The 25,457-nt window shown below is 35.5% G+C and overlaps 2 protein-coding genes across 3 annotated transcripts in view; both read right to left on the bottom strand.

Moving 5' to 3' along the window:
• The window catches only part of LOC138705947 (facilitated trehalose transporter Tret1-like), a 256,949-nt gene extending 254,649 nt beyond the window's left edge, over nt 1–2,300 (bottom strand). For both annotated transcript variants that reach the window (XR_011333865.1, XM_069834756.1), the window contains exons 1-2: nt 2,146–2,300; nt 1,147–1,225 (exon numbers count right to left, since the gene is read on the bottom strand). Coding sequence is in view for 1 of the 2 variants with exons in the window: in XM_069834756.1 (XP_069690857.1) it covers nt 1,147–1,225; nt 2,146–2,150 (84 nt within the window). In the remaining variant the exon portion in view is untranslated. The remainder of the gene's footprint in view (nt 1–1,146; nt 1,226–2,145) is intronic.
• A 7,240-nt stretch (nt 2,301–9,540) lies between these two features.
• Nucleotides 9,541–25,457, bottom strand: part of LOC138705946 (facilitated trehalose transporter Tret1-like) — a 28,724-nt gene continuing 12,807 nt past the window's right edge. The window contains exons 3-7 of the mRNA XM_069834755.1: nt 20,521–20,695; nt 18,438–18,823; nt 16,318–16,797; nt 13,273–13,559; nt 9,541–10,920 (exon numbers count right to left, since the gene is read on the bottom strand). Of these exons, the coding sequence (XP_069690856.1) occupies nt 10,683–10,920; nt 13,273–13,559; nt 16,318–16,797; nt 18,438–18,823; nt 20,521–20,695 (1,566 nt within the window). The 3' untranslated portion in view covers nt 9,541–10,682. The remainder of the gene's footprint in view (nt 10,921–13,272; nt 13,560–16,317; nt 16,798–18,437; nt 18,824–20,520; nt 20,696–25,457) is intronic.

The raw sequence follows: 25,457 nt of genomic DNA, 5'->3' as shown, positions 1-25,457 counted from the left end.
ACAAAAGTTTCATCAGTTATCTATGCCTAATAATTTTAGATATTCGTAACCTTTCTTATAGTCTTTTTCTGTAAGTCACTTTTCCTGGTTAAGTTTATTTTCTTCTCTTGTGATGTTTTTATCACATTTTAGTGGGCTCAAGAACTTTTCGCTTGTAAAATAAAATAATAAATAAATGAAATGGTACAAATCCGAATAAATAAAATTGTTTTGCAGTACCAACAAAGAGGACGACAAAATGTCGTCACCCTAAAAGAAAGTGGGAAGGAGTTACTTAGTGAGCGGAACGGTTTGAAAATGGAAGCATATGATGATGATGATGATGATGATGATGATGATCATGATGATCATGATGATGATGATGATCATGATGATGATGATGGTGGTGGTGGTGGTGATGAAAAACTAATGAAAATCATTATGATATACATACACTCTTGTAGGAAGAGTAGCCAGTATGAAGGCATTATTAAAATGTTATAATAGTTTGTATTTCTGGAGTTAGTGAATTTTCCTTGTAAAATTATCCAGTAACGATAAAAGAAACTGCTTATATGCCATTAGAATGTAGAAAAAGTCCATTATTATTTAACGATCGTGGCACAAAAGAGAGTTACTATTTCACGTGTTAGTTTGGTTGAAGACAAGCTCCTCAGTTCAACTGTTTGTGTAAGGCTCTTATTATTGCCGCACAGATTAATTTGGATCAACGGAAGTTCAATATTTGCTGAACGCCATTGTTTCTAGAAGGTTACACAAGTGTGAACGATTTTGAGTTACAGCTTTTTATTACTTTGATTATTTGTTCTAATTCCCCGCATTTTTTTAAGAAAAAAACTATTTCTACATTTTCATACAGAATGTTAAAAGCATTCCACTTTGTTTATACTGCATTTTATTTATTATGTTTATTCTTTACTAATTAGTAATTATAATACTAATAATAATTATAATTAATAATTTGTTCAACATTTTATCTTCACAAAAATATTTTAAGACAAGTTAATTGATATGTGTAGGCTTCGTAAATATTTGCATTTATTGAACTGACTTCCGAATAAGAGCAATGCTTTTATTCGGGCTCCACTATAATATAAAGCGTGTATTTTTGTTTCAATAAATTATTATTATTAAAATCTTTCATACCTGGGGCAACACTTCTCTGAAACGACTGATGGTCCTCGGTTGTTCCTTGCATGTCGGTGGCTTCTCCAAGTCCAGAGTCCTAGAAGAATAGAAATTGCAATCATTTCATGAAGGGCAGATGCGACTGAAAATGAAGTGTTTTAAGAACGCCTGTATATAATAAAATTGTATAGTTTGTAGTTATCTAACGCCACTGAATGAATTCTACGGTTATCTACTAATATCGAAACGATAATTTGTCAAGGTGAGATCGAAGATTCTGCATGGAATTATTTAACATTCACTTTACAGTTTGGTAAAATCTCGGAAACCAGGTAATCGGCCCAAGAGGGATTCTAATTCACGTCAGAAAGTAATCTCGATGAATTAGTCCCGCTCTCCAATCCTAAATCGCGCCGAACACTTTATAGTTCTAGTTCTTAGGCTACATAAAAAATCTAAAGAGAAAATTTATACGTAAGCCAAGTAGATAGGCCACTTAAAATAAATTAAATTATTTCTCAAATATACAGAATGAAGATTTAAGTGGTTGTAAATGATTTTCTCTTTGATTTTCATAATATAGTGAAACGACAAATTAAATACTACAGATCGTAGGATATGCATAGTTCCAAAAATTATTTTGAACAAAATATTATTTGAACGCGTTTGCAAAGAGAAATTTCTTCAAACGAAAATTTAAGACATATCTGTTTGAATTACTTCAAAAACGTAAATTCTATACGTTTATAAGACAGAGTATTCAGTTTCATACGTGTTCGCAGCATAATATATATTCTGTTATTATATAAAGTTTTATGTCACTGTAGGTGTTTTTAATCCATCTACATTTTTTTAGAAAACAATTATTATATTAACTTACCTATATTATACTGTTATTGATACAAGGCGTGATCTTATCAAAATCACAAAGCCGATTTATAATTACATTTATAAAATGATATCGGCTTATAGATGTCATTTCAAGAATAAGAAAAGTTACAGGTTCTTTTTACTTACGTCATTGCGGAATGGTATACGAATAGTGAAGGACTAGCGCCCTGGTTACACGTCCAACATTTGTAACTTCGGGGAAAATAATGATGGAATCTGCCTTTATCTCGATGTTTACCGTAGTCAGTTGATAAGTAATTTTGCTCACAAAGTATTTTCAGCCGTAGTTGCTCGCTATCCTGATTTGCGAGGCTTTTCAACTGCATTGTCATTAGGAAAAGCTTATGAGCTCTACAAACTTCGTCAAGGATCAAAATATACTTTACATAGATGTCGTTACACATTTCTCGGTGCTTTTGCTCAGTTATGTCAAGTGAAATGTTTATCTTCATTTTATTCACTTATATTAAAAGAATAGATACTCCCTGCACGAATTTAAGAATATTTCGGAATTTTTCTATGTTTGTTTCCCCTTTCTCTCTTTCCTTCTTTCATGTTCAGTTTTCCTTCTGCAAAGTCTTTTCTTTCTTTCTTTCTTGGTTTTTTCTTTTCCTTTTTTCTTCTTTTAATTTTCTATCTTTCTTCTTTCTTATCCTTTTCCCGTTCATGTCAACCTGGTTGGCGAGTTGGTATAGCGCTGGCCTTCTATGCCCAAGGTTGCGGGTTCGATCCCGGGCCAGGTCGATGGCATTTAAGTGTGCTTAAATGCGACAGGCTCATGTCAGTAGATTTACTGGCATGTAAAAGAACTCCTGCGGAACAAAATTCCGGCACATCCGGCGACGCTGATATAACCTCGGCAGTTGCGAGCGTCGTTAAATAAAACATAACATTTAACAACATTTTCCCGCTCATTTCTTCTTAATACGCTTCATTTGTCGTATTTATTTTCATTTATTTTTACCTTTTCATTTCATTTGTATTTTCATTACCATTCCGTTCTGTTTAATTATTTTTAGTGCGTTTATAATTTACTATTCCTCTTTTATTTCATTTTCATTATCTTTTGCTCCTGTCTTCTGTCTTTCCATGTTTTCTTAGTATCCCCTTACTTCTTATGTCTTACAAAAATAGCACGGTCCTGTATTTTGCAGAAAAAAGTTTATAATACCTGGAAATCCCTTAACAGACGTGGCCAATGGGATATGGAATATATTGTTTTTGTGTTATTAACCGTAGACAATGCATTGCCACACACAATTTCTGCAACTGGTATTGGAAAAGTACGGGTGACATTGCTACATTGGTTTAACCGAAAGGGTAGAGAAACGGTAAAAGAATAATTCTTCAACAAAGAGAAACAATTTAAAGTTGTATCGAGAATCGAAACTGTAATACAGGTATCGGTACCAAGTATGATATTAATAGTTGTTGCCTTGGTGATCACGTGATCAGTGATCGACATGGAAATTGTTTCATCCATGCCTATTTCATTTACATTACAAACCGTGGCCTTCAGTTCGATCTCATTAAGTGCAATATATAGACACAAGGGCAAGATTGTGTATCAAATGTGTATACAGAAACAAGGATACCAGAAAGAGCCCAATGACTAGGCGAAGTCCTTTGATAAGGGCGTGGTCTCGGCTACACACCCACCGACAAGGAAGCAAGTTACACTGTTCTCCGTAATTTGTCTCTCCAACAGTCATGTTTTCTCATACCACATGCAAAGAAATTACAGTTGTTCTTGATATTACAATTTCCCCGTTTACACATACACTTTCCCCATAAGATGGCCTAACACCAATACTGGTCATCAAGCTTACTATTGGTCACGATATTTAGAAGTTCAAATTCGTTCCAGCGGATGAGTTTTTAAGGGCGATAGGAATCCTTAGTATGATGTTCTTCGAAAGATAACATATCGTAGATTTACAAGATGCAAATGAAATAAGCCTATGGCTCTAAAATACAGCAGGAGCTTCAGTTCTTGAATATGAACTTAGAAAAATCGGTACTGAAATTTCAAAGACTTCCGTAAAGTCTTTAAAATTGGCGAAAAAATTGTGTCTGGGCATCCCATGGTAACATAGTTAGTTAAAATGAAACCATTAAGACAGAAAGGCTCAAAATCAACCTAACCCGCTTCTTTTTGTAATATACAAACAAAAATTCGTTCCTCTGAAATTTTTTTCTGTTAAAACTACATAATTGTTATTAAACCTACGTTAAAATTTGTCTTTTACGTCTTGAATATTAGGCGTAAAAAGTGTTGTTTTCCGAGCAGTACTTTAGACCAAGTAGTTCCCAAATATTTCATAGTTGTGGACCCTCTTTTCATTTGTAAGGCTAGCTACGTTCCCCACACCTTCAAATTTTGGTATCTGCCTAGAAGTAGTAGTTCAGAAGTAGGTAGCAATTAAATTGAACATACAGTATATATCTGAATCTAGATGTCATGGTAAAAATCACACCTCTTTTTGTGTCGGACAATTCTTCCAATATTTGCTACTTTTAGCCTTAAATCAAATTCACCATCGAGGTGATTTCTATGTTTATTTTCAGGAAACGAAGTATTGATAATGTTTGATTACAAAGATATGAGCTACAAAATGAAACTAGGTGTTTCAATGCCTATTCACCTATTTTCTTATACTCAGAAAATACCTTCACCCAAAACTAATCACACCATACTCGAAAGGATTCTTATCCATGATTTTTAAGAATATGATGGAGGGAAATAATCTCTGAAGCTAGTCGCTAAATCATTCAGATGCTCAATGATGACATGTTGAATTTCTTGTGGCAATTCTTCATCAGTGAACTCCAGAAATGACTTCAATGTTGAGAAGGTGCTGAAAATACTACCTTTAGGTCGACTTGCCCACAGCCGAAATTTTATAATATTGCTGCCTCAAACTTTTCTCTAACGTCAAAAATATTCATACCACTACTTTGAAGACTCATACTGAGTGTGTTCATATATGCAAAAATATCTGCTAAATAGGCTGCCATATACAACCAACGGAATTTATTCAGCTAATCGCACGGAAATTTATTATCGCTTAGAAAACTTCATCATTTAACTCAAAGAGTCGCTGTAATTTTTTTTCTCTGGATAACCAACGTACTTCTGCATGCAAATGTAATTGCGTATATCAGCTTTCAATTTCTTCACACAATTTTGAGAACATTCTGGAATTCAAGGGTCGAGAAGAATGTGGCACCCAATGTGAACTGGAAACGTTCAAACTTAGATATTACAAATGACTACTAACTTCGCAGAATTTGTCAAGTTACTCTCTTCGATGAAAACCGGAGATGAAAGCAGGAGATATTGATGTGTTCTTTGTAATGTTCTTTGTCTTATATAACTGATATAACACTGCAATATTAATCTTCTATCAAGTTTTATTTCGAAGTATTCTGTATTTGTTGCATATGGTAGGTTACATCTTTGTTATTAATTTGTAATGGAGGTGGTATTAAAGGTCTTCTTTTTGTAAAAACTGTTACACTTCACTTGTCTTCATTTATTTTAATTCTCCATTTTGTACAGCATTGAGTTAATTTATGCAAATGACTTTGTATTTGTTTAAATTAGAATACTTAAATGTCTGAAATAAATTACTGTATTGTCTGCGTATTGAGCAATTTGAGATGATCCATTAGTAGGTAGATCAGACGTGCAGGGATTATAAAGTGCGGGAACCAAAACTGAGCCCTGAGGAACACTAGCCAGTTTGCAGAATTGACGTCAACGTTGACATAATTAAATATTCACCAACAGACTTCAGGACAATTCAGGACAGAAAAATTAATTTCTAAAATTAGTTGCATATTAGACCGATAGGTGACCTCTTTTGGCGGTAATGCAGACTTACAGTTGCAGTTTGTTTCCATTTTTTTGGCTAACACCATGGCATTCTTTCGCTTGTACTGTCGAAGAGCTTATAAAATGCTAGTTTCACAAAATTGAGTGGGTTACAAATTATGAGATGTAAAAAATGCCACGGACTCCCTAAATTTGTTCCACGGACCCCCAGAGGTTCGCGTACCACCAATTGGGAAACACTGCTCTAGATCAAACTTATTTAAGATAATATCAGACTAAAAATGACGACCCTGCATGTTTTTAAGATATACTCCGTCTGTATTCCGAGTCCAGATAGAGATGACAGCGATATAGTGTTATTTTCATTAGTATTGGGGTTTGTAGATAAGTACAGACCGATTATTTAGTCCTGACAGCTCGACGACGCGAAAGAGGGGAAGTAAAGGAAGTAGTGAGAAGAGTTCCGGAGTAGAGATAAGGGCGAGCGGTCAGTAAAGGAATGCATTACAGCTTAACTGTACTAGAAACATACCGCTATACCGCACACATGACATCAGATCGCTCTGAAGGCAAGCGACTGACTAACCCAAACACCCCTTGGCGTAATTAATGGACTCGCCTGACCCAGACGCACATTCCGGCGACTGTCAGGACTAAATAATCGTACTGCACAAAATGCAAGAGATACAAAATAAATAATATTATATGGTGTCTTCACACCCTTCTACTTTCGAGAAGTTATCAGTTGCAAATTATATTTTACACATAGTACTTCTTCACAACCCTCCACTTTGGAAAAGTTATAATTTAGATACTAATTATACTTTCAATGTTGTGCCGGCAGTACGTCTCCACACCTCTCCACTTCGGAGAAGTTATTATTTACACAATAATAATAATAATAATAATAATAATAATAATAATAATAATAATAATACTTTGCAATTATATTGTGCAGGCAATACGTCTCCACACTCTTTCGTCTCGGAGAAGTTATTATCTTCGTAATAATTCTTCCAAATGATATTGTGTAGACAATATGTCTTCACACGTCTCCGTGTACGAGAAGGTATCATTTCGGTCTCAATGTACAGTATCTGTGCCATGCCACCTTTTCAGAGGTTTTTTTCAGTGATCTGTTTCAATTTGGTCGGTTATAAGTTAAACGGTTTGTTTTAGCCTTCTAGAATCAGAGTGTCTGTCAAAGTGGATTCTTCCATTTTCCTATATTCTCCTAGAAAAGTGTGGATTGAGTTCATTCTTAATTCTGCTAAAATTAATTAATTTCGTTCTCTGTCCAAAAGTGTGTAACCTGCAGTGTTGCACATGAATTTCATGTCACTAGCTGTTATTCAACTTTGATCTTGATTTCTGATGGTGCACATCTTACAACCTTTAACACTTGGAAATATTGTTGTTTCCTATAAAGTTAGTCCAGTGCTGGGTTTACCATCTCTTAGCTTCTGGACAAACTAATAAACATATATACTGCATTTCCTCGACATAAGATATGAGCCTTATTCTATAAATTTTAAAACAGGTTGCACTAAGTGAAGGTGAGGATGGAATGCACGTCCCTCCCTTTGAGCCCTTGATAACCCTTTTAATCAACTATTATATATTTTTTTTTCTCTGTAGGATTAAAGTAACTGTATTCACTAAGGAAACAGAGTAAAAAAAGGAATTACTTTTCAGTCAAAATTTTACTTTTCTGTACAAATAGCAAAGAACAGATTTCCTTCCCCCCTCCGGTATGTTATGTAGATTTTGTGTCGTAAGCAGTGGTCCTTCTACTTATTACGGATTATTGAAAGACAAAAGAACATAAACATGAAGCAAGATCTGTACTAGTAATAGACAGACATTTTGCACTGTAGTTTTGGATAAGATTATAAAAGGCGTGTGGCTTAGTTGATAATACGAATTCTCTACCATACGTTTTTTCTGCTGGACTACATCTCTACCTTCAAAAATAAGTTGGTTGGTCTTTTCCGTCTTCAGTACAAACTGTTTTTCTGACTTAAACGTCAGTCTTCCTCTACTTTTTCGTCTTCTCAATATGAATGTGAGTGACTTTTTACGAAATGTGAGATTCTTTCATTTTTCTTGAATACTTGTACAGGGACATCATTTTATTTTTACTTCAATTTTTATTGTACCTGAGTTTTTGAATGTACTTCACTCCCACCCCTTCTACTAAGGAAGTTCCAACTCCACACAGAACCAAGACCGCAGATAGTAAGCAGTACTGAGTTACTGAGTATAGTACGTTCCAGAAATATGTTCGCGTTTTCCAGTGACGAAAGAGCTTTCAATATTGAATCATATTTTCGCACAGGTACTGTCCGTTTGCCTACGTCGCATCCCGATTTCTCGCACCTGCTTCTGCTCACCCCTCTGTAATAGCTGGGCTGTCTTAGCTCTTTTCTGAAAACATTAATTTCTCTTAGGAATTGGAAGTTTACTTAATATTATACAGCTGTTTAATTTAACTTAAATAAAAGGGCCTCGTTAAGTAATTAACTGTCACGGGATTTCCTCCCTTTCTACAATCTTGCGGCATAACCACTTGGACGGACAGTAGATAGCATGTCTGAGTAATTTTATATTTTCGGGTCGGGCAGAAGTGAAGATTGAATTTACAGTACGTAGAGTAGGTACAGAATTATTTCAACATGAGTTACTAGTACAAAGGACGAAACTGGCAATTGGAATTAGATGCAATAGTCTATAGTGCGATAATATGCACAAAAGAACTGAAGCCTGTATCGAAATGAACGGCCACCATTTTCAAAATTGTGTTTAAATATTCATATTATGATTATTTTTCAATTTAACTTCTTTCTCTATATTGTACGCTAATGTGCTGTAGACAGTATAATATACACTGGATAATGAATACGTTCGCATGGATAACTCACTTCGTGAGTAAAAACACTTATTCTTAATACAGTACTGTACTTTGATTAAAGAAAAACCTAATGAAAATTATCAAACTCAAAATCGCGATATTTCCTAGTTTACGTAAATGGATGAACTACTTTTCTTCCTTCCTATACCTAGTAGAGTGATTTGTGTTTTACGCCAATATCATCAAACTCCAGTCTTGGAGGGGGGAGCAAGCGGTGTTCCCGATTCTCTAAAGGTATAGACAGGTTAATATTAAAAATGTTAGTAAAAATAAAATGATGTCCCTGTACAATTTCTCTGCTATTGTTTAATTAATAAATGTGCTTAGTTGCTCATTAAATATTTTACTATACCGTATCTTAAGGTCTCAAGTCATCTTCCAGTTTATACTATGGGCGTGATCTTAAAACTAACATTTCAAACACTTCAATATTTTTCCTGGCCGTGAGTGTCCAACATCCTGTTTCATACAAGAAATTTGATATTTTAAGTAGGACCTGAAGTATTGTAATTTTACTAGTATTCTCACTTCCCTGACACAGTTCTACTTCTAACGAACTGTTCTTTTTCATAGTTGTTACTTCCGTTTTTGATTAGAAATCTTTGCATCATTAATATCTTTGAATAAGGTTGATATGTAAGGTCTAATCTATTATCAGGCAGTACATCTCACTCGACGATATGTGTCAGAGGAAGCACAATTGTTTGTATACATCTGAAGTCTGATTAGTGTAATACACTACTAGTCAGCGATGTATGCAATGGTGGGGGGAAGGAACTAGCCACCCTACTCCATTATCTCATCTCCTGGCTTTGTTGCCTCATGAGTGATGGCTTATTGGTGTCACTTATGGGTTAAAATTAATTTCATCTATTAAAAACTAAAATTGTAGTGATAGTACTGCAATGAATAGATGTATTACAATTCATAATACATTTAATGAAGGAGGCGCAGCCATACCTTCTACATTCCGTTTCTGGATTCTGTGAAGTAAGTCGACGCATTTAGGTAGAGCCGATGACAAGCGAAAGGACGGAGTCTATCAGTGCAGTAGTGTACTGCGAACTGCATCGTCTCACGGCCGCTAAGGGTTAAGATGCACAGAAGGTTTTAGACTCTCTTCATTTCCCTCAGAGCGGTCATTGGACTGGCCCCCTCCACTCACCACTTGCGCAAAGAATTTGTTTCGTCTCCTATACTCTACAGATTTCAGAAACGGAGTGTATAGTAAACACTTCAGTGTAAATAATGATTACAACCTTTACAAAGCCACTGACTCCTATACACATTCAAAATAATTATTGTATTTGTTAAAAAAATTATGACAACGCATAAAATAGGTCCAGATGTCGTTACTTCCAATATCAAACAATAATTATTGTCTTATACAAACTATTTAATAAATATCACATGTTGTAACATTACTATTGAAATCATAATAAAGAGGAAAGTTGTGAAGGTCCGGGAATACCAACAGGAGATCTCCGAGAAGGACGACTACTCTAAGCGAGAGTTCAGATCAAAGTCAAGCAGTGCCCCGACTATTGCAAAAGTGGCGGCAACCGATGGGTAGAGAGAATAGGAATTTAAGGTGAAGGAGAGGAAAAATAGATAAACTAAACGGGAAGGTGAAGAAAGTATCAATAAAAAACAACACATCTCGTACTGAAAGAAAAGAAAATGTTAGTTACAATACATTTCTTTTTCTAATTTGAGATTTCGAAATCATTAGTTTTCCTTAAATAACACAACTTTCCTTCCAAGAGTCATTATTGTTTGTCACTGGTCGAACGAGTCTTGTGCGAAATTATGTTTATAATAGAAAAGATGAACAAAATGAGATGCTAGTAACGTCCGAGCCTGCAGACGAAAGTAGCCGGTCACTTGTACGTATTAACACGGACGGACATTTGTTCATTTGCTGCGTCGCTTGTTGCTGGCGAAGAGGCGCTCGACTTCCTCAAGGGTCTTTCCCTCCGTCTCGGGCAGCTGGAAGTATAAGTACACGAAGCAGATGCCGTTGATGGCGCCGAAGAACCAGAATGATCCGTACAGTTGGAAAACGTTTTCCATGCTCAGGAAAGTCTTGGCAGCCAAGAAGGATATGATGTAAAAGGAGGCGGCCGCCATGCCACCAGCAACGCCTCTCGTCCTGCGAAATCGTTCATTTAACTAATTTAGTACATCATTTAAGTTAACAATATTTCTCAGCATTCGTGGCTTTTGAATATCGATAAAGATTTACAGGGTGTTTCAAAAGTGATGATAAAAATTTAGGAATAAAAGTAAAAACGAAGAGATGCAAAAAAAAGTTCCAGTAAACATAGATCCGCAAATTAACAGTTTACGAGATATTGCTTCGTATGTATGTCGCACTTTCCCCATCACATTTATTTCTAAATGTGAGACGACATCTAAACAGACGATATGGTGAAAGGTGAATAGGTAGAGGAGGACCTGCATTTAAATCACCAGATTTAAATCCTTTGGATTCTTGTGTATGGGGTTATGCAAAAAGCCTAGTTTACACAGCAGACATCACCACAACTGAAGAATTGCAACATCGGATTTTAGATACCTTCCAGCAAATGAATAATGACCCAGGATTGCGCGAGCGCATTCTTGGGTCTTTGAGGAGAAGACTAGACAGATGCATTCAAGTGCATGGTCAGCATTTTGAACACCTGCTGTAAAATTCTTCAGTTAACATGTTCATACTGTACTGTACCTTGTTAAACCACAAACTTCACTGTTGTTCAAACAAGAAAGTTTATTTTGTGTATGTCTAATCACATTTCTGTGGTGTTGAAGCCAGAATTATGCATTTCACTGTCTCGTGATCGATTGATTAATTAAATAAAAATCTCCCTGATTTTTTTTTTTTTTTTTTTTTTTTTTTTTTTTTTTTTGGAATTGGTACTTATTATTCAGCGGACCCCAACCAGCGCAAAATGACATTTTTTGTAAACGGTTAATTTACCGACACATGTTTATTGGAACTTTTTTTGCTTCTCTTTGTTTTTACTTCTCGCCTATAAATTTTTGACCATCACTTTTGAAACACTCTGTATATGATTATGTTTGAGACTTCTATCGTTATATTTTAACCTTTTCTTCCAAAACAACGTCAATCCTTGTCTAAAAGATTGTATTATTGTGCATGTCACTTCAAATCTCACTCAGTTCCTATATCAACAAATAAAAAAGTAGCTCAATCCTTTCATAAAAATGAACTGAACGCGTTTTGGAATCACAATCTTTAATTGGTGGTGATTGAATAAATTTATTGGCAATTATATTGTTTGTTGTTGGCAATAAGCGGTAAGGGAAAAGGCGATATTGTGTATTAAGTAGGCTATGCCATTATTTGTAACCATGATACATGGCTTATTTTTATCTTGTTTACTAAATTACAAAATACCGACTAATGTTTTAACGCCACTTCAGGATGTCATCTCAGTAGCTCTTTTATCTACCTATCAACTTCGAGAGGATAGTATTTTCTTTAATAATTATTATTCATTATCTAATTCAACGTGGGCAAATATTGCCAGACAAACTTAGCCTGACGCCCTCCATCAGGGACAGGGTGCCGTAAATCTACGATGTGGCTGTCTCAGCTTTACTTCTGTTCCAGACAGACTCAAGTTAAGACAGGGGTTGAACACAAGAAAGTACGATTTATCGAATAGCATGACATCCGCTAGAGTCCAATGGTATTCAACCTATGGTACACGTACCCCCAAAGGTACGAGGGGTTGTCACAAGGGGTACGAATCCCACTGACTAGGTATGTAAAAATTCTGTTATATTTATTTTATTATACGTGTTGATAATTTTGCATTTATATGTTTTCTTCTACATTTACTCTTGTTTTTCCCTGCTTCAATAACTACGGTACTGTATGTATGCAACATCAATCATAGTCTTTTGTTATTTCGTACATAATTACAAAGCAGTTTGGGGCTACAAAGGTAAAAAAAAAATGTTTTTTTTTTGGGGAGTACACTAGCAAAAAAGATTGAATACTACTGCGCTAGACCACTCATAACAACGCATAACAAATCCTGAGCCGCCTGGACTTAGGGGAGAGTAGGGTAGTATCGGACATCGGGTAATATCGGACAGTGAGTTTCTTTCATCTATCACACTATGATAGTACCTGATTGACATGGTTACGTTTCTGTGATGTCACATAGAGAAACGTAACCATGTCATTCAGGTACTACCATATGGTGGTAGATGAAAGAAACGCACTGTCCGATACTACCCGACTCTCCCCTACGTATGTAAAGTGAATTTATTTTTGTCTGAGTCTGGCATAAGATGTACTCACGGTGAGAAGTTTGTGTTTTAAAGCCTGAACTTCACATTAGATAGTACAGAAAAATTAATAAATGTGTATTCCTTAGGCAAGATTCGAATTCACTGTTGAAAAAGAGTGAGTCACTTCCTACATTTTGAATATAGGGGAAACTTTGTCAGGTGTTGTTTCATACTTTACCTGAACGGGAAAGCTTCGGCAATCAAGAGCCAAGGAACCTGCCCTTGCATGCTGTTGATGAGAGAGAAAATGATGAAGAGTAAGACGGGCAGCCACGTCGCGACCAGGTAGGACTGATTGCCCGTGCGGGTTGCCGGCACAATAAAGAGGAAGGAGTAGAGTCCAAGCAGCAGACAGCACGCTGAGCATATAGCTGAAGTGGTCAGGGAGATCAGTCGCTTCCCTAACCTGCTTACTATTGCGATCATCAACACACTGCCCAGGAACCCAGCTACTGAAAGTACCACCTGCAGAATAATAAAAGAACATACTGTACTCGGCATATGCACTCACCACGTGCTGGAGAGTAACTATACGTACTCAGAAATTTCAGAAAATACACTTTCCCATAGTGCGGTTCGACCCATGATATCATACAGAGTGAGTCAGGAGGAAAGGTAGGCTCACATATTGCCAGGAGTGATAATATTGGTGATTCTGAACATATGCTCTGTTCTTAACAGTATCTAACATACAGTTGTTTTAAAATCACTGGCGTCAGTCTCATGTCCTTCATCAGCACTCACATGCGAACGCAACCAAAACGACGTTAGGTTGTAGTAAGATCAATGAAACGTATCCTGGACGTTGGCTCGGTCGCAGTGAAAGCTTTTTCTTGCCCACCGAGGTCACCCGACCTTACTCCATTGGATTATTGTGTATGGAGTTGCCTTAAGAGCGAAGTCTACAAGCGCAAAGTGGAAACAAGGGAGGAACTTTTCGCTCGCATTTATCATACTTGTGCTCAAGTAAAGAAATGCCGGAATCGGCTCAGATCAGCAACACAGCAGCTGCCTATAAAAGATGCAGGGTGCATTGAAATTGACGGTGGACTTTTTGAACATGTTCTGTAAAGAAAACTATACAATTAAACAGGACATAAGGAACAATGTTTTAATTTACTATCACCTGCACTTTACCCGTTCCTTATTGTTTTCATAGTTTTCTCCGAAACCGTTAAGAACAGGACATATGTTCGTGTAAACTTTTTTGTTCAGAATCACCAATATTATCAACCCTCAAACCATGTACATTTCCTCCTGACTCACCTTGTATTTGTACACAAGAATCAGTCTTCTAACCCCGTAAGTAAACTAAAAACGAGAAAATACTGAAATATTTTAAAAGTTCTAATTGATATCTCGTTTTCGTTTGATCGTTATTAATTCTGTGGTGTTTGGTCAGAACATGATAACTCCAGAAATGACCTTTTTTGTTAGCTGAAAGCGCACCCCTTTATACAGTAATTTTTGTTTGGTATAGCCATTATATCTCCATTTAATCTTATGTTATTTCATTCACATTTATATGTAACTAGAACTATGATTTCTATAGGAAAAGTGAATGTAAAAATATTTGTTATCTAAAAACAGGTTTTCTGGAGTTATCATGTTTTCACCAAACATCACAGAATTATCACAGTCATCATTCGCTACAAATTATCGACATGAAAAAGTTGTTTTAAAACAGTGATCTTAATTTGAAGTGCGAGACACTTGTGTATATGTAGGTTTGAGAGAAATTATAAAAAAACGAACCAAAATATCGTAATTATTATTATTATTATTACTCTAGCCTTGAAATCAATTATTTCGATATTATTAATATAGACTAGGCCTACATAATATTTTTAAAGAGAATTTCAGCTATCTATCTCTCTTACGAAATAGTTATACGTACCTGTAATGGAACAATTTTTAAAAGTTTATGTTCTGTTCATTTATAAAATAACTACAGTATTTTGTGTGAAAATCATTCCTCTTTCTGAGTCGGTGACAATATCATTAGGTAATCTAGCATTTTTTTTATTTTGTTGTAGATTCCTAATCTTGTACCTACTTACTGTTACATTGATGTAATTCGCAGTTCAGTTATTCTCTTAACCGCTTAAGTGCACCGAAAATAGGCTAGAAAACACACTTACTTCTTCAGTACAATTCAAAGTCAAAGAGACCAGCAAAATATTAAGCAATTACTACCATACTTCAGATGTTCCTCTATTACTGCCTCGATTTCACCAAAACAATATTTATAAATTTTTTATCTACTTTAATCTTCTTTTTTAATTAAAATATTACACCATTCAGTATGCACGTTATGGCGGATTAGATGTGTTCCAGTCCTTAATCCGCCATCACCCACAATATAATGATTGCAAATGAATAATAAATATGGCAACCTGTAATTATATACTAAGCATCTGTTTAACATTTTTTTTAATTTTATTTTTTATTTGTTGTTGTTGTTGTTATTGAAAATACAGTATAGTACTAATTCTACGTTTGCTAAGCTAATACCATTTATTATCCTAACTAATTAATATCATTCTCCTTCAACATAATATAATAATAATAATAATAATAATAATAATAATAATAATAATAATAAATACAGTAAACCTTTGTGTTTGCAACCATTAACTTTAAATTTTTCTTTTTTCATATTTAGTCTACTTCAAGATTATTTTGTTAAATTAATTATAATATACTTTTCGTACTTTTATGTCGGGTACGAATACTCAACATCTATAATCCCATATCAGTAAGAGCTTTGACCTTCTCTTTCCATTGAATTTAAACTCTAAAAGGAAATTTTCCTAATTTATGCAGATTGCTAGCGCTTAGGAGACCATTCACTTTTATATGCTACTATAGCTTTTATTTAAAAAAAGAATAATCTTATTTTGAGCATAGAGACTTTTCACCTCCAGCAAATTTTTTTTTGAAATGTTGGTCGTGTCACTGGTGGTGGTAACTTCTAACAAGCCGCAAATAACTTTAAGAAGGCAGTCACGCGACATTTACGAACAAAAAAATTCCACAAGCGCATGCACAACTGATAGAATTATTGGTCTTGAAATCTTTTTCTGACTTCTGAACTTACAGGCTAAATCCATTCTTATTTGGAAGTAGGTCTATTTGGAGTTAAACATGTTTCAAAATACGTCGAATGCCTATAATGAAGAAGAAAAGTTTCTGAAAAATATAAAATTATGTTTTTACTTACTATTGCCCATTTTGTTTCAATCGGTAAGCAGAATCCGTCTAGGACCATGACTAGGAATGGCCTGATGGAAGACATGCCTCCGAATCCGTAGAAAGCGAAGTACATGAAAACTAGTGTCAGAGGTCGAAGAGACTCGGGCTGTAGAATTAACTTGCCCATCTCCAGGACCTTACTTCCAACACTCCTGCTCGACTTTCGCCCATCAGATTTCCTTTCAGATTTCTTCTTCTCGTCCGCTGACACCTGAAGTTCATTGCTCGGCAAAAGACCTGCCAACTCGGGACTGACGTCGGAAGTACATTTCTTCACTTCCTCATTGTCCTGATTGGATAATGCTACTATATTCTTGTAATATTTTATCAGTGCTTCCAATTCGTCTTGCACAGCACTGGGTTCCACCCATCCTCGGAGCCAACATAAGGCGGCTTCTGCATCCTTTATTCGTCCCTGTGCTACCAGCCAGATCGGAGACTCAGGTACCTAAAAAATATCGCCAAGTATTAACTCTTTGCTGTCTATGTCGGAGGAGTTCTTGAGTAGGACTTTCCATTGGACACGGACACGGTGCACTGAACTGCTGAATACTGTTTCTCTATTTGTTCGCACGAAAATCTTGTGAGGATGTTTGAAAAGTAGAAGTGTATTTTATCATTCTATGTGAAAGTTTGATAGTTCCTTGAATGTGCAATCTGATCCGTTTGGGAAGATATCAAATAAAATCGCTATAAAATTAGTATATCATGAATGATGCAAAAGTTATTTCAGTTTCAATATGTTGTCAAGACATACTGTAGGAGTTTTGTATGATTCTTGTTATGAACAAAATGAAATTATCACTTAGCAACGACTGAATAAACAAGATGCTATTTACTGCAAGGAAACGAGCTAAGTGTGTGTTGTGTTTTACAGAATTTGGAAGTGTAACATCAATTCAACGTCGTATAAGTACGGTGTTCAGAGAGCTCCGAATTACGAGTCGGTAATGTTATAGTGTAACATTTGTAAAGAAAGTGAATCTGTTAACATTCCACGTATTGGTGGATGTAGACGTGTTCTCGAAATCGAAGCTATTGTTAGCGTTGCTATGACAGTAAGTCCCAAGGAGAGTCGTAAGCGACTGTCCTCAGAGATGCCTATACCATACACAACTTGTTAATGTCCTACCGCAACAAACCTGTTTAGGTATTACGCATCTTCGTGCTCTTCATGCTAAGGCTACAACGGAAAATAATATAACTTTCGGTGGTGGATCCCGGACTCATTTCACCGGCATTATCACCTTCATCTCATTCAGACGGTAAATAACCTAAGATGTTGATAAGGTGTCGTAAAATAACCTACTAAAAATAAGAAAAAATGTGCTTCGTCTATCCAAAAGCTTTGTCCAGTCAATGATTATTAAGTGAATCTTTACGAGCACAAATATAACAAGATCATGTATTTACTTCTTGTCACTTTCTTTGAGTGCGAACACTAATTTTAGTTTATGTGAGTACATAGCCTACTAAGATGTTTCCTTACAGTTCTCGAAACTGATCTATAACTCATTTTAAAATTCCTGAATACCTAACACCACTAATATAATTTAATAATAATTAGGCTATTTATATTTATTTCATTACTTGTCTGAAGCACCTGAGTAGCAGTGATATTATTGAATACATTTTTTGTCTTAATTTTTTTTAACAGCAACAGAACCATTTTCCTCAAACTATCTGAATGAAACCCCGTAATCGTGAACCGAAGATGGGTCTATTCCTAAATTGTTTTGAATTTTAAATTTTTTCTGGAGAAAGACTCCTATTTCTTTTGTAAAATCTCTGGCCCAGATGTATCCTAAAATTTGACCATAGGAGCATGGCTTGAAAATTTCAAATTTTGTAGCAAACCTAATAAAATCATTACTGTTTTATGTGCTGGCATTTTTAAGTTTAGGACATTCACGATGTTAGAAATGATAGAAAGACTCTTTTTTTTTTCTTTAACTATATAATAGCGGCAGAAACATACAACGTTTAGAGAAGATACCTATCCACTCTATTATCAGATAAGGCAAGATAAAGTGGAACTTATGTGTTGGATGCGATACCAAGACCTGCATTTGAAAGCTTGTAACTCACTTTGCAGAGCACGAGAATGGTGATCAGAGGCAGAGCAGAGAGGATGAGCGCCGTTGTGCGCCAGTCGGTGAGACCCCCCAGCAGGAACAGTACGAACATGCCGATGTGGTAGAAGATGGCGGCACTGCTCGCCAGCATGCTGCGTAATTCCGGTTGGGAAACTTCGCCGAAGTAACTGTTCATGGGAGCTTCTGTGAAGCCCACGGTCGTGCCTAACACCACGTTCGCCACGAAGAGCATGGTGACCGAGGGGGCCGTGCCGACCAAGATGCAGCCCAAGAAGTAGGGGATATTGATCAGAGTCAGAGATCTTCTGCGGCCTAGGAGCTGGATGATTGGTCCGGACGCGAGACTCCCCAGCGGCTGGCAGAAGAAAGGTAGGCTTCCTGATGAATCAAACAATATCATCATCACTAACACCAGCCTCGATCAGTCTAGTGGCTTCTGCAATGGTTTCTCAATTCAATGAATTATGAAAATAACTAGTCTTTCTTTTTGGACTTGTAGGCTAAAATGTGTAAAAAAATTATAGCAATCTGATCTTAAATCACACATTGCATATCTTTACGGTAAAAGATAATTAACGGTATTCGATTATGCTATCTTATTTACTTCCTCTTTCATCATGTATTATTTACGATTGGTATTTGTTCGTCATACCCTTTCTCTCCGAGATCAGTTTTATTTAGAGTTTTGATATTGAGCGTATGACTAGTATGGATAATTCATAGCAATTTGCACTTGAGATATGAGTATTATGCTGTGTGATGTGGTCCAGTTAAGTAATTTTATCTCTATACTAACTGTGCATGCTTTACTGTTTGCACTAATTTGTTAAGAAACCTTGTTTTAATTTTGTATTCCTATGTTATACTAGCAAAACTACATAAGGTTTCCATCCGGAAAAATTAGTAGAAGTGTTGACTCAATCAAATGAATTATTTCCATATACTTAAGAGGTGCTTTTCTCACCAATATAGATGATTACAGCCTAAACCTATAGCCAAGTCCGGTATTACACCACTCTTAATCTTTGATAACTGAAGAAATTACGATAACCATTGTGGAGAATGGTAGGGAAAATTGAGAATATATCATTTCGAAATATCATCTGGTCCGAATCTTTCTATGTGTAACCTGCTCTCCGCAGCACATGTAGAAAATAAACAAATATAAATTGTTGTGGGTTCCAACAAAGTCGAAATCAATCGGGAAATGCACAAAAAACTTCTTTGTTAAGTGTTCGACAGTAAAAACGAAATCATTTACCACGGAGTTAGTTTTCCTTGATAACCTTGTGGTTACCAAGCTGGAAGTTGGCTCTGAGTTCAAGTGGTAGCGCTGTTATCTAAAATAAATGTTGAGCTATAGTGCCCTTGCATATAGATTCAGTATTTTTCATTTCTTTCATATCTGTTTTATACTAAATAATGGGGTGGCATTCAACTATGCTACCATTTAATGTTGCTAGTAAACTTTAATACCGGTTAATATTCTGAACAAGTATTTTAAGTAAAGGAGAAGAATTATAACGGTCATTATTTCTTATTTTCGGCGAGTGGTGTAATTTGTTGTTTATATAGACAGGCTCAACTTCAAATTAAATTGGAATTATTCAGGAGCAAGTACATTGAGTGTGATTTTCGTCTACAACAATTTTCGAAGTAAATGAACAGTTACAAATAATATGTTATTCCAATTTATCTGAATAAGATTTATTGCTGGGATCGCAGGCTCAAAGGAATAGAAAATGAGGAAATAAGAGAGCGAATGAAACCGGTCGATACTGTGGAAAGAGCACTGAAGAAAGAGTACTGCAGTGATGTGGTGTGAAAGGCGTATGAACGAAGACACATGGCCACGGAGGATCTTGGAATGGTCACTGTCTGGAAGGAGGATTAGAGGACGTCCTAAAGAAATCTGGGAAAAATGAATTATGGGAATGATGAGAAACTGTAATTTGGAGCCCCTAAAGTAACTGTCTTATTTCGAGCCCTATGCTCATGAGAAGTTATACGAGTCACTTTGTGAAGCCTACGAGATATGGAGAAGATTATACGATACCAATGTTCTTTATTCTTACCAAACCAGGACGCCTGTGTGGCGTCCATCCGGAGGCCATCCTCAAGTGTAGAGTTGCTTTCATGGTCCGAGGAATTGGCGTTAGGTTTGTACGCTTCAGCGATGACGAGAGTAGATAAGAAGAGTGCCACAGTCACGTTCACCACCACTAGGTTGGCAGCACTTATCGCCAGGACCTGCCATCATCAACACAAACAATGGAAGGGACGGATTTATTTTACACTACCTCCTTGAAATCTTCGAGAAATGTGAGTTTGTTGCAGTTGTTATTCTTTATTTAGCATTAAATTATTTCTCGAAAGCTATTGAAAGACGAAGAGTTTGTCATCCGGAGATAATGGAACAATAGTGGTATGAGAATATCTGTCTCGAGTTTGAGTCCCGTAAATTGAGAGAGATCAATTTGCTGAGCGATGATCAAGGAGCTATATGGTCCTTCCAAATGAGAAAGTTGTCTCAATGGCTAGTAGGCCTACTTTGCGACATTCTTCCTTCTCTTCATTTTTACATTTTCGGTTTCTTCTCTCTTAAAATTAACTAACGAGATAACTTTCTACAATCTTAAGTCGAAACTTCCTTTGAAAGTCTGAGCAATGATAATCAATGTAAGAGCAAGTAACCTACAAGTAAATAGCTGCTAATACTAACTCTAAGACGCAAGAAACAGCATCGAAATATAACGCGTGAAATATTGCATTATACCAATAATAGAACAATTCTACTTGCGTTAATGGAGATATATTAGATGCGTAACATCTTATTAGAGTAGACAGTTTAATAACTCTTGAAGTCACAGTTGGATACCGAATTGACAAACATGCCAAGTCCATTTACGTAAATTGTTCTGGAGAGCGAGAAAACTGAAGGGTATTCCAGCAAGAACGACAGATTTAATAGTGTGAATAAGTGCAACAAAAACAGATAACAGAAGAGATAATAGTATCGTCAACCCAACGACAACAAAACATTGTTGAGACATTGTATAATTGTCTTGCTGTTCGGTTCGCGGAAGTGTTATTTGTTTTGTTGAATTGATTACCATTATTAAATCCAGCGTTCTTGTTGGGAACATATTCTTCTTTTACGGCATAGTAGCGTAGTCAAAACAGAAACTAAGTTAGGTAATAAGTCAAATTCGCTAAGAACTACTAAGAACTGGATATTCTAGTATAATTATTTTAAAGCTTGTAAGGAAGAACTCATCTTCCCTTCCAATATAAATTTAGCATCGTAAAGAAGTCAAAGGCATATTTTGTATTTGATCTACATGTGATAGGTAGTAAATCAGGAATGAAAACCATGCCGAGTATGTGTGCTCGTAAACCTAACAAAAGGCTACTCAAATACATGTTTAACGGTAATTTAGAAATCCCTTTTTTTTTTTCTTGCAATTTGCATGGAGAACCAATTTTATTGTACTTAAGAGCTCAAACTTGATTTTATCCTAACTTTATTTATTTGTGAATGTTATATTACATTAAACATTTTGAAGGGGTGAGAATGACATAGTCCTAAGTTACACAAACAATAATTGGGTTTAGGGGAATTCGTCACAATTCGTTCGTCAACGTTACAATTGGTCACACTTAATTTGTAACAGTTTCATATTCGCCGCAGGTGTATATTTGTCACAGTTGATTTATTGGTAACAATTTTAATTGATCATAAGTGCTTCATTGGTCATAATTCGAATTGGTGAAATTGATTTCTTATTTAATTAATTAGCAATAATTTGCTTAGTCACATAGTAAATTTCATATTATATTACTTTAAGTTTGCTGCTATATGATGGACCAATACCCGAAGATAATCCAGAATGTTTCCTTCCTCCCTATATTGTTCGTAATTTAAGACAACGCGAGAATTTCTGCTCTTTCTTTCCATCAGTATCAGTAGGCCTATAACAGAGAACCACTGATTTCGAATGTTCACATGTATAGTGTAAAGCTATAGCAGGATTCTTGGCGCAGATTTATATGCCCCATCCATTATCCAATAATGGCTTCTTGATATCCCATTTAGATGTCTGTAGGTTGAAAAAATTAAAATTTTTCCTCACTATCTGGTTAATAATGCAGGAATTTTTGGTATAACTTTCGTCTATGACGTTCATTTAGTTGATCGTTTTCGGTTATGGAGGCGGATGTTCTCACCTGGTGAGGCGCAATGTCCTTTTAATGGTTGATTTTTTGGTAGTTTGACATTTCCTTCACAATTTCTGGAATTTATTTTGAAGAATGTAGGAAATTGGTTCTCTTGAAATACTTGATGTTTCCTTCATAGACACCATACACTCTTTGGCGTCGATTCTTCTCCAATCAGCAATATGACTGGGATGATCTGAAGGTTCTTTTATGATTCTGGTCGCATCATTCGTTATTGTTAGCAATCAGTTACATTCACCACATAAATCATAACGTCACACTACGCCACTTTTGACGGTCCTATGTTTGGTAACCATGAACCCATTGTATATAAGTTTACGGCGTCCTCCTTCTGTTTGTGTGTATCTAATTTCATCACTCATAATAATTTAGAAAATACTGCAGTGGAAGAAGTAATGAAAATACTCCGGATTTGGAAAGTTGTAGAAACCATAGAAACATAATACATTATTGTAGGAAGGAAAAAGTTGAAAATACTATGAAAACAATGCATTATTTTGGAAAATAAAAAGTTGAAAATACTATAGAAAAACAATACATTATTGTGGAAAGGAAAAGGTTGAAAATACTGTAGAAAAACAATACATTATTTTGGAAAGGAAAAAGTTGAAAATGCTATAGAAACACAATATATTATTGTGGAAAGAAAAAAGTTGAAAATGCTATAGAAACACAATACATTATTGTGGAAAGGAAAAAGTTGAAAATGCTATAGAAACACAATACATTATCGTGCAAAGGAAACCAGAGAAACCATAGAAACCTTTTCCTGCTCAATGCACAATATTTCACAAATTTCATTAGTCATCTATGCCAATAATTTTAGATGTTCGTGAACTTTCTTATAGTCTTTTTATCTATTAAATCTGCTCAAATTCCTTTCATTTGTAAAATAAAATAATAACTAAATGAAATCTAAGGAGTTAATAATACAAAGAAAAGAATAATGGTATGAACACGTTAAAAGAACGACAAATCCGAACAGGTACTTGAAATTGTTTCGTAGTAACAAGCAAGAGAATGACAAGATGTGTCACTCTAAAAGGAGATGAAAAGATAAGGTCCCAGTGGGTAATAAAGTCCATTGAGAAATAAGCCCAACTTTGAAATTCGCGGATCAAGGCTAAGAGGAAGAGTGATCACTCTGTAGTCATGTTGGGGAACTAAAATTAGATCTGCCTAATAATTTGCGCGCAGCTTATGTTGGTAGTAATGCAGTAACAAGAAGAAAGCGCGCCGAAACATTGTTGAGGAGACAAAACTATAATATTGGAAGTAAAGTTAAATGTAATAATATATTTCAATGCTCAGAATATTGAAAATGTTATTGCATGTTATGTTTGAGAGATATTTCATCGTTTCAGATACAGGTTCAAAATAATTTTTCCAAATCTCCATGACCAGATATACCCTCAAAATCATACTAGGTCTGTGATCGTGCAATAAGGCCCAGGCAACAACAGGTAAATAAGGCCCGGGCCTTATTTCCCGACAACTATTAAAATTTACAAGACGATTAAATAAGTTAATTACATTGTTGAGTATGAACTTCCACTTCAGATTGCAAATGTTTTAATAATAATAATAATAATAATAATAATAATAATAATAATAATAATAATAATAATAATAATAATAATAATATCTAGGGATACAATTAAAGTAGGCTATATAAATAATTTAAGTACAGATTACTACTATGTTCGCAGACATTACATTTACTCTTATGTGTTTGTGAACTGCAACCACTTGATAAAACAGTCTATAAATCTTTCGAACACTATTGGGATGAAACATTGCTCAGATACCGGGAGCTTCATCCTGAAAGGCGACTACATAAAGAGAGATTCTCAGCAATATTTACACCTGTGTGGAATAAATGCATGACCGTACAAAATGTCTCCAATGGTTTCCGAGCCACTGGTATCTATCTTTTTGCGCCAGATGTTATACGAGAAACAGTCTTTGCTCCAAGTTTGGTCACTGAACATTCACTGGAACAACAGGAGTCAGAAATACCAGCAGCAACTCATTCACAAATTACAACTGAATCATCTTTCTTTGGTATAGAAAATAAAGCATTTGGCTCCAAGCCTTCAACACCTCAATCAACTACAATAGAAAGTAGCCAGAGTGATGACAACCAGGTGCCAGCACAAGTGGAGTACAAATCAAAAATACTGGTAAGATAACAAGCCCATTCGCAACTATTCTGAGCACACCGAAGAAAGTAGCATGCGAGAAACAGGTAATCCGTAAAAAAGCATTAAATTATAAAGCAGTCACACTTACAAAGGAATGCTTTGTGAAAGTAACCAAAGAGAGCGAAGAAGAAAGATATAAGAAAGACAATAATAAAGGAATGGGAAATAAGAATCCAACCCCTAAAAGGAAAAACACTAAGGAGGAAAGTATTGAGGAAACGAGAAGAGTTGGCTTGAAAAAGAGACATGTCATGTCGAGACATGATGTTAATAAGGATTGGTACTGTTTTGTCTGTCAATCAGCTGAAGCATTGGATATGAGACAGTGTGGATTATGTTTATCGTGGGTCCATGAAGTTTGTGTGGGCCTCACTGCCTCTTATAAAGATATTCTTGTATGCCCTAAATGTTTGGAATAGTCAGATTTTTTCTGTGACAAACTGTTTCAGATTTTCAGAAGTTTATTGTCACTATTGTTTACAAATACAATTGTTCAGGTATTCCAGTACATGTAATTGTTGCTTCTATTCATTTCACTTTATGTTATTGTGATATTAACTCAATTCCCT

The sequence above is a fragment of the Periplaneta americana genome, chromosome 9, assembly GCF_040183065.1.
Source record: "Periplaneta americana isolate PAMFEO1 chromosome 9, P.americana_PAMFEO1_priV1, whole genome shotgun sequence".
NCBI classification, from domain to species: domain Eukaryota; kingdom Metazoa; phylum Arthropoda; class Insecta; order Blattodea; family Blattidae; genus Periplaneta; species Periplaneta americana.
This window is presented reverse-complemented; position numbering and strand designations above follow the sequence as displayed.